Source organism: Macaca mulatta, chromosome 14 (genome assembly GCF_049350105.2).
Source record: "Macaca mulatta isolate MMU2019108-1 chromosome 14, T2T-MMU8v2.0, whole genome shotgun sequence".
NCBI classification, from domain to species: Eukaryota; Metazoa; Chordata; class Mammalia; order Primates; family Cercopithecidae; genus Macaca; species Macaca mulatta.
This window is the reverse complement of record NC_133419.1, coordinates 8,777,435-8,796,604: the sequence shown is the minus strand read 5'-3', so window position 1 is coordinate 8,796,604 and position 19,170 is coordinate 8,777,435. Positions and strand designations below refer to the sequence as shown.

At 56.7% G+C, this 19,170-nt stretch overlaps 1 protein-coding gene across 1 annotated transcript; it reads right to left on the bottom strand.

The window, feature by feature from the left end:
* Nucleotides 1-725: 725 nt before the first annotated feature.
* Nucleotides 726-17,728, bottom strand: MAP3K11 (mitogen-activated protein kinase kinase kinase 11). Its single transcript, NM_001257468.1, is given in 10 exon segments — nucleotides 726-1,584; nucleotides 2,345-2,719; nucleotides 8,931-9,022; nucleotides 9,116-9,251; nucleotides 9,859-9,972; nucleotides 10,449-10,692; nucleotides 10,827-11,002; nucleotides 11,113-11,261; nucleotides 11,461-11,641; nucleotides 16,498-17,728. Coding segments are annotated over 10 exon segments (2,544 nt in total). The 5' UTR covers nucleotides 17,237-17,728; the 3' UTR covers nucleotides 726-1,246.
* Nucleotides 17,729-19,170: the final 1,442 nt, after the last annotated feature.

The window sequence follows — 19,170 nt, the reverse complement described above, 5'->3', positions numbered from 1 at the left end:
CGCCCAGGCTGGAGTGCAGTGGCACAATCTTGGTCAACTCAACCTTCGCCTCCTGGGTTCAAGCTATTCTCCTGCCTCAGCCTCCCAAGTAGCTGGGACTACAGGCACCCGCCACCACGCCGAGCATTTTTTTTTTTTTTTAAAGTGGAGACGGGGTTTCACCATATTGGCCAGGCTGGTCTCGAAATCCTGACCTTGTGATCCGTCCGCCTCGGCCTCCCAAAGTGTGGGATTACAGGCATGAGTCACCGCACCCAGCCTACACTTTTTTTTTTTTTTGAGATGGAGTCTTGCTCTGTTGCCCAGGCTGGAGTGCAGTGGCGCGATTTTGGCTCACTGCAACCTCTACCTTCCAGGTTCAAGCAATTCTCCTGCCTCAGCCTCCAGAGTACCTGGGACTACAGGCATGCACCCCCATACCTGGCTAATTTTTGTATTTTTAGTAGAGATGGGGTTTCACTATGTTGCCAGGTTGGTCTTGAACTCCTGACCTCATGTGATCCACCGGCCTTGGCCTCCCAAAGTGCTGTGATTACAGGAGTGAGCCACCACACCTGGCAGAGAAAAGCCTTGAATGACTCACCAAGGCTGGTGGATCTGGTCCCAGGAGAGGGATGCAGTGCAAGGCAAGGAACTGCCTATTGTTGGGGCATCAGGACACCATGGTTGCATGATAGGTTGGGTCACCTGGTTACGTCCAAGAAAGGTGACAGGCTACATGTGGGGAGACAGCTTTTGAGTTTATTTGGCTTCTGGCTTCATTGGATCCCGAGGCTAATACTCCAACCCTGGCTGGGGCAGCAGGAAGGCACCCAGAGAGCCCTGGCCCCAGATGACCCCCAGGGCAGGAGGCCCATGCTCTAAGCCCTAGGGCAGGGGCCACAGTAGCAGGACTTGGTCAAAAGTGCTGGTGACAGCTGAGGCCGGCCCCTCTTCCCTGCACCTCCCCTCCTCCCTGCATCACCCCTGCGGGCAATTCCCTGAGACAGGCTCTGGTCCTCCCAACCAGCTGGGTACAGTGTCGGGCCCCAGTAGGGCAGGTGAGCTGGGAGGTTTCAGGTATGGGGGCGCAGGCCCCCCATCCAGTGTGAAGGCTTCCTGTGCAGTGTAGTGTTCCTGACCCCCAAAGCGGGGGTGGGGTCCCTGGGGAAACTGAGGCAGCTGCAGAGGCTGGCCCAGCTCCTGTTCCAGTGTATGCTGTGACTCCTCTAAGGCAGCTGGAGCTCGGGGGAGTGGCCTGGCCCACTCAAGGTCCCGCCTCCGGCACCCAAGGGGCCTGGGCACCCATGTCTTTGGTCTGTGCCCTGCAGTCCTGGGGGCCTCCCCGGAAGGGGTTGGCAGGTGGGGAGTCCCAGAAGGGGTCTGAGTCTGGGAACAAGGTCCAGGGTGCCCGGCGGGGTGCAGGCTGTGGCGAAGGCAGGGGAGAAGGCCGTGGCCCAGCCGACACAAAGCTCCAGGGATCAATGCGGCTGCGAAGGGGTGAGGGCCGAGGTCGGCTGATGAGGCCCAGGGGTGGTGAACGTGGGGTGCCTGGGGTGCCAGGAGCAGAGCGTGATGTCCCGGGTGGGGGTGAGACAGTGCCTCCTGTGAGATATAGGAGGGGCACAAGGTCAGGCAACCAACAACTCCTGAGGTCCCCAAGATACACTGCCCTGCTCTGGGCCTCAGTTTCCCCATCTGCACAGTGAGCTACTTGACTCAACTTCTACGGCCCTTCCTGCTCTGCGTGCCTCTGTTTTTTCGTAATGGTTAGGAGTGAGGCCTCTGGAGCAGGCCGGCCTGTATGTCCCGGCCCTGCCACTTACCAGCTGTGGGAGCTCTGGGTCCCTTCATCTCTGTGCCTTAAATTTCCTTATCTAAAAATGGGCATCTAAGAGCACTTAGTTCTGTGGTTGTTATGACTGAATGAGACCATCTCGGGAAAGCCTTGTAAAGAGTACTTGACACAAGTTAAGGAACCAGGAGTTTGCTACTATTATGACTACATATATGCTCTGTCGCCCAGGCTGGAGTGCAGTGTCATGATCACGGCTCACTGCAGCCTCAACCTTTCAAAGCTCACGTGATCCTCCCAAAGTGCTGGGATCACAGGCGTGCACCACTGCCTGGCCTTGATTACTTCTGTTATTTCACAGCAGGCATCGCCCCCACCTGCCTGGACCACGTGATAGCTGAATTTAGAACTCTGCTCCCTACATGGTCTTCAGTATCCCAAGCGCCTGGTTCAGGGTCCAGTAGATGACTGTGGTCTTGGCCTTGCCTCCTTGCATGTCCCCAGCCACTCCTCCCTCCCTGGGGACCCCCATCTCCCATCCGCGAAGCAGGCCGGCCTCAGGCCACTCACCGCGGGGCTCCTCCTCACGTCGGGGGCTCTTGGCTGACCGCTGGCCTGCAGGAATACCCAGGTCCAGCAACAGGGGTGCAGGAGTGGGCGGGGAGTCGGGCGTCTTGGGCGAGAAGCGAATGAGCGGGGAAGGGGGCGGCTCGGTCGGGCAGGGCGCGGGCATTGGCGTTGGGGGTGTTGTGGGGGGATCCCCACGCTCACGTCCTTGGCTTCCCGGTGGCTGCAGGTCGCGGCCGAGGCCCAGGGAGGCAAGCAGGGCGGTGCCACGCAGTAGCGCACGCTGGATCAGCTTGGGCGTCCCAGAGCTGCTACCGCGCTCTGCGGGGAGAGGCCTCTTGGGTTCCTCGGGCTCCAGGCTAGGCCGTAGGGGGTGACCTGCGGGGCGGAGGCGGCACAGGTGACGGCATGGCTGATGCATCTTCAGGATGAGGGCCCAGGACCTCTCTGCGGTCTTGGAACTGAGTTCTGCCCTCTACCAGCATCTTCCCTGGTCCCACAGGTCCCACGGCCTCCCTACCATGCACCCACACTCCGGCCTTTCACAAGATGGGTGCTGGGAGGGGAGGGCAATGCAGGCGGAGGAAGCGACAGCAAAGCCTGACGGCAGCCAGTGACCCAGACCCCAAAGATGGATGGGCAGTCCCAGTGGAGGCAGGGCTGAGGCCAGGTCACGGTGGGCCTCCATGGCCTGCCAGGGGCAACCTCCAGGTCCAGGGCCATGGCAGGTCCCACTGACTGGGACCGGCGCCCTGTGCTCTGTGCCCACCCGCTTCCTGGCTTGGCAGCCCTGCCCCTTCTGCCCACCCACCCCCACTCCAGCTGTAGCTTGTAAGATGCACACAGTCAACTCTAATGTACATGGCCGCCTTGAGGAGCACAAATCCCTGTCCCTATTCTAGAAAGGAGGAAAATGAGGTTCAGAGGGGTCAGTACCTTGCCCAAGGTCACAGCTAATTTACAGAGTAGGTATTTGTGCCAGGCCTGAGCTGAATAACATAGGGGCATTATGTTGTCTGATCCTCATGCCCGGGGGTTCCAGGCTTAGAGGTTGAGGGCTTGCGCGGAGCTGTACAGCCAGTGAAAGGTGGAGCTGGCTTCACCCCAGGCAAGGGCAGTAGAGCCTTTGCTCTCCACCATTTCCCAACCAGACTCTGCCCTAGATTTCAAGACACTAGTGTCCCACTTTCCAGTCTAGGGTTGGCCTGACTCCATTCTAGATCACTTGGGCAGGGATGGGGAAACCGCTCATTAAGGAGAAGGGCCTCTAGGATGGGCTCTCACAAGCACTGATTTTGGCTCTAGAATCTGCTATGGCTCTATAAGAAAGTCTGGCCTCCTCCCTCTGCCTTTCCCCTCCTGCCTGGAGTGCAAAAGCAGGTTGGATGTCGGGAGGAAGAAATATAAGGCTGGGAAAAGTGAACTTCTACTATGAACCAGGACTCAGCTGACAGTCCCTTCTGTCAGCCACAACCCTTACTCAGACTCTCTGCCTCTTACCTCACCCAACTCCCACCCCGACCACTACCACTGAAGGAACAAGGGAATCCTTCTAAAATGCAAACCGGTTAAAGACAGGTCTCTGCTTAAAAACTACCCATCACTTCCAGCTTCATTCACTCATTCATTCAATCAACATCTACTGACCCATGTGCCTTGGCCCCTGTCCGCAGCCCCAGTCCTGAGACTCCTTGGCTCTCAACTCTTCTCAGAGTTCAGCCAGGTTGCCTTTTCCTTGGGTCTGGTGAGCTGCATGCCTGTGCACACACTGTTTGCTCTGGCTGGCTGACCTTTCCCACCTCAGCTTTCAGTGACCTCTTACGTACCATCCAAGACCCACTGGGATGTCACTTCCTCTGTGAAGCCTTCCCAAAATCTCCCTGAACCTGCATAGTTATTGCTCATGTTATGCCTCATACAGGTGCTACTGGACTTGTCTGTGAGTCTGCCTCCTTCATCAGATGAGGTCAAGGCAGTGTTTAACATGTTGATGCCTGGCTCTTAAAATGCAAATCCCTGGCTCGCGCCTGTAATCCTAGCACTTCGGGAGGCCTAGGCAGGCGTTTCACGAGGTCAGGAGATCAAGCCCATCCTGGCTAACACGGTGAAACCCTATCTCTACTAAAAATACAAAAAAATTAGCTGGGCGTGATGGCCTGCGCCTATAGTCCCAGCTACTTGGGAGGCTGAGGCAGGAGAATGGCATGAACCCAGGAGGCGGAGCTTGCAGTGAGCCAAAATCGCGCCACTGCACTCCAGCCTGGGTGACAGAGTGAGACTTCTCTCAAAAAAAAAAAGCAAATCCTTGTTTGATGAAGAATCCATTTTTATAATCCTTGCACCAACCACGTGAGGTTATCACCCCCACTTCGCTGGTGAAGAACTGATCATTTACAGTGAGTTTAAACAGAAGAGGGGAAATCATGTTTAAAAAAAGCAAGGGCTGGCTGGCTGCGGTGGCTCACACCTGTAATCCCAGCACTTTGGGAGGCCAAGGCGGGCGGATCACGAGGTCAAGAAATCGAGACCATCCTTGCCAACATGGTGAAACCCTGTCTCTACTAAAAAATACAAAAATTAGCAGGGCATGGTGGCACACACTTACAGTCTCAGCTACTTGGGAGGCTGAGGCAGCAGAATCACTTGAACCCAGGAGGCAGAGGTTGCAGTAAGCCGAGACCCCGCCACTACACTCCAGACTGGGTGACAGAGCAAGACTCCATCTCAACAAAAAAAAAAAAAGCAAGAGAGGCTGGGAGCGGTGGCGCATGCCTACAATCCCAGCACTTTGGGAGGCCAAGTAGGGCAGATCACTTGAAGTCAGGAGTTCGAGACTAGCCTGGCCAACATGGTGAAACCCCGTCTCTACTAAATACAAAAATTAGGCCGGTGGTTCACGCTTGTAACCCCAGCACTTTGGGAAGATGAAGCAGGCGGCTCACTTGAGGTCAGGAGTTCGGGACCAGCCTGGCCAACATGGCGAAACCTCGTCTCTACTAAAAATACAAAAAGTAGCTGGGCATTGTGGCACATGCCGGTAATCCCAGCTACATGGGAGGCTGAGGCAGGAGAATCATTTGAACCTGGGAGGTGGAAGTTCTAGTGAGCTGAGATTGTGCCACTGCACGCCAGCCTGGGCAACAGAACACCACTTCATCTCAAAAACAACAACAACAAAAATTAGCTGGGCATGGTGGCACACACCTATAATCCCAGCTACTGGGCAGGCTCAGGGAGGAGAATTGCTTGAACCTGGGAGGTGGAGGCTGAAGTGAGCTGAGGTCGCAGCACTACACTCCAGCCTGGGTGACAGAACAAGACTCCTCAAAAAATAAAACAAAACAAAAATAGCAAGAGAAAGCTGGGTGTGGTGGCTCACACCTGTAATGCCAGCACTTTGGGAGGCTGTGGTGGCTCACACCTGTAATGCCAGCACTTTGAGGCTTAAGCCCAGCCCGGGCAACATGGCAAAACCCCATCTCTACAAAAAATACAAAAATTAGCCAAACATGGCATGCATCTGTAGTCCCAGCTACTCAGGAAGCTGAGGTGGGAGGATCACTTGAGTCCGGGAGGCAGAGTTTGCAGAGAGTCATGATTGTGCCACTGCACTCCAGCCTGGGTGATAGAAATAGACTCTGTCTTAACTAATAAAAGAGAGAAATGAGACAAAGGGAAGAGAAGATAGGGTCCAGCAGACAAAATGAGAATGAACAGAAGTTCCTGCAGTCAATGGCCTGAGAAACTGAGGTTCTGAAGGGTAAGTGACTTGGTCAACATAATCCAGCTAGGATTTGAATCTGCCTCTAAACTTCCTGGCAGCAAGAGTTAGCAACTCTGTTGTTTAGGAGAAAGCTGCATGACTCTTCTTGACCCAAAGATAGACAGAGGTGAAACTGCTTCCGTGGGGCCTTATAGGGAGGACACAGCCACGTAGTTATTGACTCCAAGGCAACAAGCCTCACAGGGCAGTTGCAATCAGTGTAGCTGAGTGTACCCTGCCAATGTGCCACTCCTTGCAACCAGCTCTCCAGGGGCCAGAACAGCCTGCTTGGGACAGGGTGATGGGGTGTGTGGCTCTCCAGTGGTGTGGCTTATGCCTGGGACCATCTCACAGGGTCTGGGATCTCTGTGAGGCCCCATTCTTTGATTCTTAACTGGGTTTCTGTGGGTGGCTGTGAGGTCAATGTCATGTATTTTCACGGACCCAGATGGTGTGTGGAGTGTGGAATTGGGCTGGGGAACCACATGCTCAGCCAGCCACTGAGCTGCAGCAGCTGACATCCTTTCGGGGCAAGTGGCAATCCATTTCTTTATCAGCCAGGAAGGGCATTGGTGTTGAGGCTGACAGACTCTTATCAAGAACAGTAACTACCATAGTTTCCAGTGCTTTCACGAAACCTCAGGCAGGTGGCCTTCTGGCCACACATCTGCAATTTCATATTGTGGGAGCATTCGTTGTATCCCTGGGGGCTGCGGCTCTCTCAGTTTGCTGTGGCTGAACCAAGAAAGAAGGCATTTCAGATATCTACGGGCACAGACTTCTACAAAGTTATGATGCCATGAAATATTTCGAGGAGATGAGGAAGGCTGGTATCTCTCAGAATGCAAAGTGATTTTGGAATATGAAGAATTTTTTTTTTTTTTTTTGAGACAGAGTCTCGCTCTGTCGCCCAGGCTGGAGTGCAGTGGCCGGATCTCAGCTCACTGCAAGCTCCGCCTCCCAGGTTTAGCCATTCTCCTGCCTCAGCCTCCCGAGTAGCTGGGACTACAGGCGCCCGCCACCTCGCCCGGCTAGTTTTTTGTATTTTTTAGTAGAGACGGGGTTTCACCGTGTTAGCCAAGATGTTCTCGATCTCCTGACCTCGTGATCCTCCCATCTCGGCCTCCCAAAGTGCTGGGATTATAGGCTTGAGCCACCATGCCCGGCCTATGAAGAATTTCTTTGGGTTGAATTACTTAGAAGTTTGTCACTGACCTGAACTATTCATGAACATATGAGCTAATAGTTTCTCTTGATAAATAATTAACAAATTCTTTGGATAAAAAAACATGGGGCAAGCTTGAGAACGATGGGGTCCAGACCCCTTGTGCCCCTGCTTCTGGGAGCTCAGGGCCAGACGGTTCTGTGGAATAGTCAGGACCTGCTTCAACCTACACACCTGGGTTGACAGGCCCTCAAGTTCTCCTTTGGCCCATCTGGCCTGGTACATTTTAGAGCAAGTGAGTTCAGGAAGCCCCCTTGGCCTTCCAGTTCTCAGTTCAGTCCCTGCAGGACGGATGCTGGGGGCACTGCAGCTGCTGGAGCAGCAAATGGCGGGGCGGATGGAGGCCTGGGGCTCTGCCTCTGTGGTCAGACAGACAGTCTTTGGTTCAAATCTCTGCTCTACTGGGTGCCTTACATCAAACCACTTAATCGCTCTGTGCCTCAGTTTCCTCGTAAAATGAGGCCAATACTACTACTCCCCTCACAAAACTGCTTGGCACATAGAAGAGACCCAACAAAGGTTAGCTGTTGTTATGGCTATCGAATGTAGCTCAGGGAATGGTAGAGGTGATGGGCTGGGTGGGATGGGAGGAGTTTAAACAGCTTGCTGAACTGGACTCTTCTGAGAGCGGCTAAGCGGGTCCTACATTCTGGCTGTGAGCAGCAGGTGTGGGGGCTCTGAGGATGGTCCCTAGGTTGGCACAGGGACTCACAGGCAAGGGAGGCCGTAACTTTCTGGCCTCCGTCAGAGCTGGGCAGTGTTGAGCTGAGTGAGCCCTCCTCCCTGCAATGCTGGAGCCCTGCTCTCTGCCTGACCCTCTGGCTTCCTAAGCAGTCTGTATGTGAGAAGCCCTTTCTTCACGTGAAAGCTTCTGAGCTCACTACAAGCATGGGAGCTGAAGTCTCTCTGGGTTCAAATCCTCAGCTGGGGGTTTAAGGTAGGTTACTTCACCTCTCAGAGCCTCAGTTTCCTTATCTGTAAAATGGGGTAATAGTAGCCCCTCTTCATCAATGCTTGGAGGGAATGCCTGGCACAGTAGGGCAGTTACCATCACGGAGAACAGAAAGGCCCGGAGCTATCCTGGATGTGGTGAGAATGGTCCTGGATCCTGCCTGCTCGGCCTTCTCATTCTCTTCTTCATCTAGAGGCTCCCAGAAGGGACTCCGAGCAGCACAGTGTGGCTGACACTAGTCTGGCTCTACCCAACACAGGCTGATTCCTTCCCCTCTCTGGGCCCAGCTTGCCTTGGTACCAAAGGCTGGGTGGGCTTCCTGTCTTTCTTTTCTCCCTGGAGCCTGCTAAAGGTACAGGGGCTGCCACAGGCACAGGGAAGAGCCTTCTTACAGGCCAGCTCTGAACAAGGGGATGAGACTCTGGGCCCCGAGCCGAGGCCTGGGCTGTATGCTGCTTGATCGTGGGCCTGTAGGTCAGACCCGGGTTCCAAGATCAGTTCTGTCCTGTCTCAGCCTTGGTTTCCTAGTCTCTAGAATGAGAGCAACCAGGGCAGGACTCCTGCTTTGCCTGCTCACCTCTCATGGCCTCCCCAAGGTGCCCACGGAAGGAACTCAGCCAGATTCTGCCGAGGGAGGAAGGCCACTCACCATTGAGTGCTGGGGGTGTGGAAGGAGATCCTAAGGGGGATGAGTCATCTGAATCCAGGTACCATGTGGCTTCGTCCATGCGGGACCTTCTCCTGGTGATGGGAGGACAAGGAGGGGTGCTTTGGGAATTCCAGGACTTGGGGAAAGCAGATGATGCTGGGTTTGGGGGGTACTCAGGTACTCACCTCCCATTCTGGGCTTCCCCAGGCTTGGGGGAACTGGGACCCCAAGCCCAGCATGCTCGCCGCTCTCCATTGCTTGAGTCCTCCAGACGTCGGGGGGACTGGCGGCCCCATGCCTGGCCTGGCTCTGCAGGCTCCACTACAGGGGAAACCGATGGAATTGGAGATAATCTTTATCCTCCCTCCATCATCAGAGTCAGGCTTCAGGGGTAACCTTTACAGTATGGAGAGGAGGGTGGGCCCTGTACCATTCCCAGGGTGAGCTTTGGGCAAGATAGATGGGTTTGGGTTTATCACCCCACAGTGGGGTGGGGCATCTCATCTAGCCCTTCAGCTAACATTTGCTAGTTAGTAATTAGTACAGACAAGGACACCAACTGCCTGGGTTTGATTCTGGCTCTTCCACTTATTAACTGTGTAGCAAGTTACTTTTTTCACTTTTCTCATCCGTAAAACTTGGATTAACAATAAAAATAGCAACCTAATAGAATTATTGCAAGATATTAATATTAGTAAAGCATTTAAAAAAATTAGTAGTACATAGTGTCATACAATTATTTGACTAAAAAAATAAGTACAATTAATGCTGCCTGGGGAGTTCAGAGTTAACAGTCTAGACCTAGGGCAGGGAGCCTGGGGGCAGACGGAAAGAGGGGATAGTGAGTGGGATCCCCTCCAAGGATAAGGTCTGAAAGAGAATAAGGGGCTGGGATGCGGAGAGGGGCACGAGAGGCGAGGTTTCTTACACTGGATGGCTCGGAACCGGGGGAAGGTGGGCGAATCCCCAGGCCCGACCTCGAAGACGTTTCTCCTCCGGTCGAGGCCGGGTGAGGCCTGCACGGTGATGCGGTGCTTGAAGTCTGCGGTTTAGGTTGGGGGGAGCAGGGTTCAGGTTTGCGATGAAGGAGAGCCAGGACCCCAACCTGCAGGGGCCCAAGGCCGGCTCCCAGGCCGCACAGGAAGCGGCACGGTGGCTATGAGACTGTTGCCAGCCTCACTGCTTTCTTGAGCCGCTGGTTCTGGATAAGGAAAGCTACTCGTCTGCGTCGGAGATGCCAGGCCGCCGGCCCGCCCCGCCCCCTAGACCTTCCCAGAACTTTCGTGAACCCCACCCCTTCCCGGTCGCCCCTACTCCCAGACCGACATGCAAATACTTCCGCCAGAACCCGCCCACAGACAGAAAAAAACACTCCTGGCCCCACCCCTCCCAGCCTTCACCTCTCGGGCCCACCCACAACACCCTAAACCAATCCCAGCGCGCTCAGCCCACAGACCTGGCTCCACCCCCCCGCCCTCGCAGCCAATGGCGGAGGATGCCCCGGGGCCCGCCCCTCACCGAGTGGCATGCTGATGCGCTCGCCGCCGTCGCGCGCCCGGAGCTTGCTGCGCTTGAATGTGCCGCGGCGGCGGCGCACGTGCGGTCGCTCGCGGTCCACCTGCTGCAGCAGCAGCGTCAGCTCGCGCTCGAACACTTCTAGCTCCCACTGGGCCAGCAGGTGCTCGCGCCGCCGCAGCTGCTCCGCCTGTGACCTCTGCTCGCGCGCTGCTCGCGTCAGCTCCTCTTCGCGGCTCAGTAGTTCCTGCGCCCGAGACAGCGAAGGAGAAGAGGTCAGCCTGGCACCTGGCACCGATCCCGGCGGCGCCCGCCCCGACTCTGCCCCAGGAAGATCAGGAAGACACTCCTTCCAACGCTGGGTCCCCTGATTCCTCGCACCTTTTCCTTGGCTCGCAGCTCGTCGAAAAGACCCTGGATCTCGCGCTTCCAGCCTTCCTGCATGGAATGGAAGGAGTCCCGCGGCATTTCCCGTAGGACCTGTGCCTCCAGCGCCTCCAACTGCTGCAGGATGGAGGCGAAGTCGGGCCTGCGGTGAGGGTCCTGCGCCCAGCAGTCTAGGGGCACGGCGTGCAGCGGGGACAGAATAAGAAGGGGTCTGTGGGTGGATATGTCCTGGACCAGGGAGCTCTGCCCCTCACCTGCTCCCCCCGCCCCGTCCTCTTACCTGCCATAAGCTGTGCGAAGGGCTCGGGGCAGGTGGATGGGATGGGCAGTGTGAGCTTGTTAACAGCTACGCCATAGGCCACAGCAAGGCAGTCAATGCCACGGTACGGCACCTCCCCGGTCAGCAGTTCCCACAGCAGCACCCCAAAACTGTGGGCGAGACAACAGGTCTGTGTTCCCTTTTCTCTCCCAACCCATACCCCCTTACTGCCACTTCACCCAAAAGCAACTAGGAGCTAAGTGGTTTGGATCCCTGTCCCTGGACTTGGCCCAGCCCTAGACTTAGGCAGCCACCTCTGCCCTCTGCAGCCCCGTAGCAGCCCCTGTCCAGCCCCACCGAGGGCCGCACCTCCAGACGTCACTGCCCTTAGAGAAGGTGGAGGCCTTGATAACCTCAGGAGCCATCCAGGCGTAGGTGCCCGCGGCACTCATTTGTGTGGTTTTGTGCCACTCTCGGGCCAGACCAAAGTCGGTGATCTTCAGGGTCTTGTGCTCCATGTCGTCACCCTCAATGGGCTGCAGCAGCAAAACTAGAGAAGAGGGGCTAGATTGTGGATGCTCCAGGATCAGGTGGTGGGGACAGGGTAAGAGCTGGGAGCAAACTCATCTGATGGACATCCTGGCTGGGTCCTGGGGGCACAGAGGTGACTTGGTCTAGATCTTGAGGACCTACTTGAAGCCAGACATTTCTTTTTTTTTTTTTTTTTTGAGATGGAGTTTCGCTCTTGTTGCCCAGGCTGAGTGCAGTGGCACCATCTTGGCTCACTGCAACCTCCACTTCCCGGGTTCAAGCGATTCTCCCGCCTCAGCCTCCCGAGTAGTGGGATTACAGGCATGTGCCACCATGCCCGGCTAATTTTGTATTTTTAGTAGAGACAGGATTTCTCCATGTTGATCAGGCTGGTCTCGATCTCCCAACCTCAGGTGATCTGCCCGCCTCGCCTCCCAAAGTGCTAGGATTACAGGCGTGAGCCACCGCACCTGGTCGACGACAGACATTTCACACTCAGCCCTAGCACTCAAAACCATTTATGAGCTAGATAATATTTTTCATGTTTCACAGATGAGGAAACCAAGCAGGGAAATGACTTGGCAGAGGTCATACAACAAATAGAGCAGAGATTACAACCTGGTCTGTGTGGCTCTGAAATCAGTGTTCTAGCTTTTCCCTAAGACTACACTGAAACAAAATTGGCAAGGTAGCAACTCTGGGCTTTTTTTTGAGACGGAGTCTCGCTCTGTCAGCCAGGCTGGAGTGCAGTGGTGTGATCTCCGCCCACTGCAAGCTCCGCCTCCCGGGTTCATGACATTTTCCTGCCTCACCTTGCGAGTAGCTGGGACTATAGGTGCCTGCCACCCACCGCGCCCGGCTAATCTTTTGTATTTTTAGCAGAGATGGGGTTTCACCATGTTAGCCAGGACGGTCTTGATTTCCTGACCTTGTGATCCACCTGCCTTGGCCTTCCAAAGTGCTGGGATTACAGATGTGAGCCACCGCGCCTGGCCTGGGCATTTATGGCTTTGATTTCAAGAGAGATCTGTGAGTGTCCTGTCACTTTGTTGAGGCAGGAGCGTGAATGAGAACCCCCCTTGGAGTGGGGAGCAAGAGGGAAGTTCTTGGTGAGAAAAGAAGCCCAGCAGGTACCACAGGCCCCAAGTGCCCACATCACACTGTGGCAAGTGCAGCCACTTCCAAGGCAAAGATTCCAAAAGATACCTACCGATGCAGCTGGAAGGGAAGAGAAAGGGTGGGGTCCAAGAAAGTGATGGTTCTTGGCCACAAAGGAGGAGCTTGGGGTAAATGTAGGCGTGGATGGTCAGACGTGGCAGGGGCTTGTGGCTTTAACCCAAATGGGCCACTGTACTTGGTACAAAGAGGAGAAGCAGCAACTTGCAAATCTCTCACCAGGACAGGAATGACTCAAGTGAGAGAAGTTTTTGAGGAATAGAAAGAGGACAAAGTCATAGAGTCAGGAAGGGTCTGAAGGCCCCTCTATTTGCTGGTTACAGCCAACTGCACTGTGGAAGAGAAGCGATATCAAGTCAACCATGTTTCTGGACCCGTGTCAGGGCACACCTCTCAGCTCTCCTGCCCCATGTGACACGACTGTCATGGGGGCAGCATAGGGCACAGGGTGGAGCAGATGGGAAGGGCACCTCATACAGCCTGGTGAGTCAGGGAGGACTTCCCAGAGGAGGTGGCAGAACCAGGGTGCTCATTTTTCAGGGCTTAAAGCCACAAGCCCTGATCCTGCTGCTGGCCAGCCCACCTGGGCCTTGAGGAGGCATCTCGCACTGCTGCCAGCCGTCCCCGCTGCCCCACCGTCCTCAGCCCCCACAGCCCCTGGCTGCTTGGCTGTTTCTGCGTCCTCTACCTTCAGCCATTTCAGCGCTGGTGCTTCTCAGAGCATGGCCTCTCCTCAACCTCTGCCCGCAGCCCCCTGGCTGACTCAGCCTCTTCCAGGTACCAGCTCCCTCTCCCTACTGGCATCTTCCACATTTGCAACTCCATGCCAGACGAATTGGTTCAGCTACCCCTCAGCAGCTCTACCTAATGTCCAGGTGTCCTCCATGACCACCTTTACTATCCCGGCATGCCCAGTAGATTTTCCTGCAACTTTTCCTAATCCAGAGAATGGTCTCAAAATCCACCTACTCCTCTGAGCCAGACCCTGGAGCCAAATCCTGAACACTTCATCAAGCCGAGGATGACAACAAAACCCTCCTCAGACGGCTGTCACGAGCACGAAACAAGACCACACTTTTAAAGCTTTTGCATGGGGGCTGCCACCTGGCAGAAGCATCCTAAAGGCCAGTTGTCCTAAAGCTCATATCGTATCTCCACTCTCCTCTCCCTCCTCTGTCACTCCTTACTGCCAGCTTCACAATAGCCTCCGGTCTGGCTGCTGGAGGCTGGGGACCTGACCGTTTAGCAAGCCCCGCACAAGCTCATTCCAAAGGGGAAACGCAGCAGGCTGGGGCAGTGGGTGGAGTGGAAATGGGCACTTCCCCTGGTGCCAGGGCCCAACTCCCTCTTTGAAGACCAACACTTGCTGCTGCTTGGCCCGGTCTCCAGCCACTTGTGGCATCCGAGACTGGCGAAGTGCTGTTCCAGTATCTCAGGCCGAGTAGCCACTCTCCACCTTTTTCAGGTGGGGAATCTGAGGCCCAGAGAGGGGCAGCAACTCACCCAAAGTTTCAGGACTTCTTTGTGCTTGTGGCCTTTCTGCTACCTCCCCGCTCCCGGCTCTGCCAGCCGCTAAGCCCCATCCTCTGCTTTCTCTCCAAGCTGCCTCTCTGTGCTTTCAATTGTCCCAACTCCAGCTGCTGTTCCGGTGTCTGATGTAGACCCCAGGCATGGGAGGTCAGGGGTCACCCAGAGGAGAATGGGCCAGAGACCCCGAAGCTAGGGGAAGCTCTCAGTGCCCCTTTAGGGCTCCCTGGCCTCTGACAGGGACCTGGCCACCAGCTCCCTCCCTAGGCTGGCCTCTGTGGGGCTTGGGAGTGGCCTGGGCAGCTCACGCCTCTTCCTCTTCCCTCCTGTGGTCCCTACTTCTCCTTTCTGGGAGGCCTGGGCCAGGTCTCCCACTTGGGAGGGGGAGTCCTTTTGGGGAGAACTGGGGGAGGTCAGGCCCAGGCCGAGCTGGCTGGTCAGTCCTGTGACTCGTGGGCCTGGAGAATTCCCCCTCCTCTCCCCGCCAGGCTTCCTCACAAGGCCCCCATTGTCCAGGAAAATCATGCCATTGTTTCTTGCCTGTGCCCCCCCAAGCCCAGGGACTCCCCCCACCCCAATCCCGCAGACAGCAACTTGGGCCTAAGACTGGGGTCTCCGAGGTTAAATGCCAGGCTCAGGGAGGCTGAGGGCACCTTGCCTGCCCTTTACCACCAACTCCCAGACTCTGAGAGGGAAGCAGGGGAACTAGAGGGGAGTGGGGCAGCAGTTCCAGGCTCCTTCCTCCTGCAAGCCCTCCACCCCCAGCTCTTTCCTCCCCTGCAGGCAGCTGGGCTAGGGAGGGAGCAGGGGCTGGAGCAGGGACAGGAAGCCGGCTCAGGGCAGCAGGAAACGCAGGAAGCAGTGGGGAGGGTGGGGAGCAGGGGCCTGGGCTATTGTTCCATTTTTTCTGGAAAGAAAACGGAGGAAAAACAGAAGATGGGAGTCCCCTCCCCCTGCGCCTTCGGGGAATCCCCCTCAGATTGGGGCAGGTAGTGGGGGTCCCTAGATAGAGCCCAGGGTTGAGGCTGAGAGGTGGGAACTGCACCTTACAAGGGATGAGAAGAGTGGGTGGGGTGGTTGGCAGGCCTCCCCTGGCTCCTCCAGCCCTGGCAAGAACTTGGATATCTGGGGCTCAGCACTCTGTTTCCTGCAAGCCCCTTGTCCATGGTCAGCCCAGGCTAGGAGGCTCAAAATATCCACATGGACCCCCCTCTAAGAATGTCTCATGCTTTTCCAGTGACCCCACTGAGCCTGGCCCCTCCTGCATTTCCTACTGCTGCTCTCCAGCCTGCACCCTGGGCTCTAGGAGGCCCCTGCTCCTGGTCCCTGCTGTGTGCTAGGTCCTGCTTCCATGCCTTCGCTCTCTAAATGCTGCGCGCACCAGGAAGCCCTCTGAAGCTACCACTTGCTTCTCTTGGGCCGTGATGGAAAGCGTGTTGGGGGCTTAAAATGGTGGGAGATGGAGTCTCCCCTAGCCCAGCACTCCCACCCCAAGCACTGATTGCAGGCTAGGCCCTCTTGGTGATCCAGCCCTCAAATGCCCATCTCCATGGCTGAAGACCCGCTGCGGGTTGGGGATCGCAGGTCAGGCTTGCCCAGGCTGTTGAGCTGTTTCACTCTCCCTTTTTACAGAGTCTGAAATTGAGGCTCCGAGTTTGAGTAACGAGCTAGAGGTCATGCAGCCAGGGAGGGCTAGGCCAGAATTCCAGCCCTGGCCTTGGCCTTGACTGCCAAGGAGGGCTTCTCTCTCTGAGATATCTGTTCTGGAGGAGCTGCCCATGATGACAGGAGAGGACAGAGCACCAACTCTACGAATATGAATTTAGGGGAGGAGAAGATGGGGAGCGCGAGCTTCCAGAGGACTTCCTTGAGGTGGGAGGCAGAGCTGGGCAGGATGCTTATGGCCCACCTGAGAAATCCCAATTTCTTAACTTGTCCAAACCTCAGCTGCAGGCTGGGGCCAAGGACTTCTGAGGCTGGGACAGGAAGACTCTTCTGGGTGCCTGGAGCTCTGTTTGGGGGCTAGCTTGAGCCCATGGGCACCTGGTCAGCTGGGACCCCCTAGGGCGAGTGCTCCTACCTGCAGCAGACCCTAAGCTAGGCTCAGTGGAAGGTTGGGAGCAGGTGTGTGCCAGAGCCATGCCACCCGCAACCAGGCCGCCAGAAACTCACTGTTGTTGGACTTGAGGTCGCGATGGATGACGGGCACCAGGGCCTCGCAGTGCAGGTAGTGCATCCCACGGGCAATCTGCACAGCCCAGTTAACCAGCACATGGGGAGGCACGCGCCGCCCTGCCAGAGCTCGGCTGAGGGGTCCACCAGCTGCATACTCCATCACCAGGCACAGGTTGGGCTCCTCCAGGCACACAGCCTTGAGGGCAATGATGTTGGGGTGTGCTAGCATGGCGAAGAGCCGGGCCTCCTGGCGAACACTCTCAGCTGTCACACTGATGTCCTCATCGGGGTCCTGGCGAGCTGCCTTCACAGCCACCAGCTCACCTCGCCAGCTGCCCCGGTACACCTTGCCGAAGCCTCCAATGCCGATCACCTCCTCCAGCCGCAGCTCCTGGAAGCTGGCCACCTCGCAGGGGGGCGGGCCGCCACCCCGAGACACATAGTTGGATGGGAAGATGCCCACCTGGCCACCCACCTGGCCTGCCCACCAGCCCTCGTCTCCTGAGATGGCTGCGTCCCGGGACAGCACCTCCACACGGTCACCCTTCCTCAGGGCCAGCTCGTCCTGCCCACTGGGCTCGTAGTCGAACAGGGCTGTCCACACCGGGTTGGCATAACCCGCTGCCTTTGGAGACCCCTCAGGCCGGCCTCCTCCACTGCCCCCACCACCCCCGCTGCCACTGCCATTCCATGACCCTAGAGGGCTCTTGAGGAAGAGGCTCTTCAAGGGCTCCATGGCCGGGAGCCGGCGTTGGGATGTGTGGAGGACCTTCTCTGGGTGCCCGTGGTCCCCACCCCCGCTGGCTGCCAAGGCCCTAGTCCCGGAACCTGGGCATCCGGGCCCTGGCCCTCAGCCCCAGACCCACGCCTCTCTGGGGAGCCAGGAGTGTCGCCTCCCGGCCCCCCGCATCTCGGGCTTCTGGAGGAGGGCACCCAGGGCAGTGTGGTCAGGCCGGGGGGGTGGGGCCCCGGGGCCTCCGACGCCTCACCATGGCTAGCTTGGAGGGGCCCGAGCTTCCCTCGGTCCTGGAGCAGTCCTGGGAGCCTGGCTCCGGCCCCCGCCAAGCGTAAGGTGGGGCCTCCAGGGGCAGCGCCTCAACTCCGGTTGGGTCTTTTTGCGCGGGGGTGGAGGGAGCGTCCACAGTTGGGCCCAGACTGCCTGTTCCTGTCCCCGGCTCCTTTGGTCCCGACGGCTCCGACCCCGCTCCCTTCTTCCTCCTCCCTTTGTACTTTGGCCTCGGGGGCGGGAGGCAGAGGTGGAGGGTGGAGTTTCACTTTTTTCCGCTCTTCTCCCTCCTGCAGGAAACAGCATCAGATGACGCGGGCGGCCTGCACCGCTCCCCTCCCAGAGGCTCCAGCAGGGGAGTTCCCGGGTAGGCGGGCCAGGAGAGGCAGAGGAGGGAAAGGGCAGAACCAGATTCCCCATCACAGCAGGCTTTGAGATATAGAAAGAAAAGCCTCCAGCTGCGTGCTCTGCTGGCCAGGGTGCAGGTTGGTCTCTGCTAAGGATGGGCCATCTCTGTCCTCTGCATCCGCACTGGCGTCAGCAAAACGGGGTTACAGAACCACACTTGGGAAGGGGGTGAACCCAAGTCTGGTGTTGGCTGCGAAGTTGTGGGACTGTGCGATCCATCCATTCTGAGCCTCATTATTTTCCTTCTTTCTTTCTTTTTTCTTTTTTTGAGACGGAGTCCTTTCTCTGTCACCCAGGCTGGTATGCAATGGCGCAGTCTAAGCTCACTGCAACCTCTGCCTCCCGGGTTCAAGCGATTCTCCTGCCTCAGCCTCCCGAGTAGCTGGGACTACCGGCGCGTGGCACCACGGCCGGCTAATTTTTGTATTTTTGGTAGAGACGGGTTTCACCACGTTGACCATGCTGGTCTCAAACCCCTGACCTCGTGATCCGCCCGCCTCGACCTCCCAAAGTGCTGGGATTACAGGCGTGAGCCACCGCGCCCGGCCATTCTTTTCATATATGATATGAGTACAAGAAAGCTCTGCCTCGCAGAGCTAGTGGGATGGGGTGGGGAAGACTGGAGGACAGACGGAACTGGCTGCACCTCAAGCTCTTGGAGTGGATTGTCTAAGGTTCTGCTCTTCTCCTCACCTGGGAAACAATCCGCTTCTTCATATCCCTTCCCCATTGGCAGAATCCTGAGACTTGTCCAGAACTTTGCCCACGATTGGATTCAGAATAGCTGAGTCGCCCTCAGAACCTCTGGATAGGGCTGCCCCAATTGCTTTAAGCCTGTCACTTTAAGAAAGACGACGCTATCCTTTTTCGACTATTCCTGCCTGTTCCGGAAGGTTGTTCTCTACACCCTAGGTCTGAGCTCTGACCCGGAAGTAGACGCCGCTGGGAGCCGAGAAACGATCAGGACGTAGGAGGTCCAGCATTAAAGGGGGCGGACCGAGAGGGGCGTGCTTCGGTAGTGCAGAACACTCGCTGCAACTAGGGGATTCCACGCCTCCATCTTTTCCCCGTCTCCTGTAACTCATTGGAAGAGCTGTGCGCCAATTACTTTGCCGTTACCCAATGGCTACTCAACTGTCTCTTTGGTTCCGCCCAGTCGTCTACCCTGGGTTGGCGACGCCTGGGTGTACGCATGCGCCCAAACGCTTTTGCGCATGTACTTGCTTTAGTTCTGGACTCTGCGCACGCACAAATGG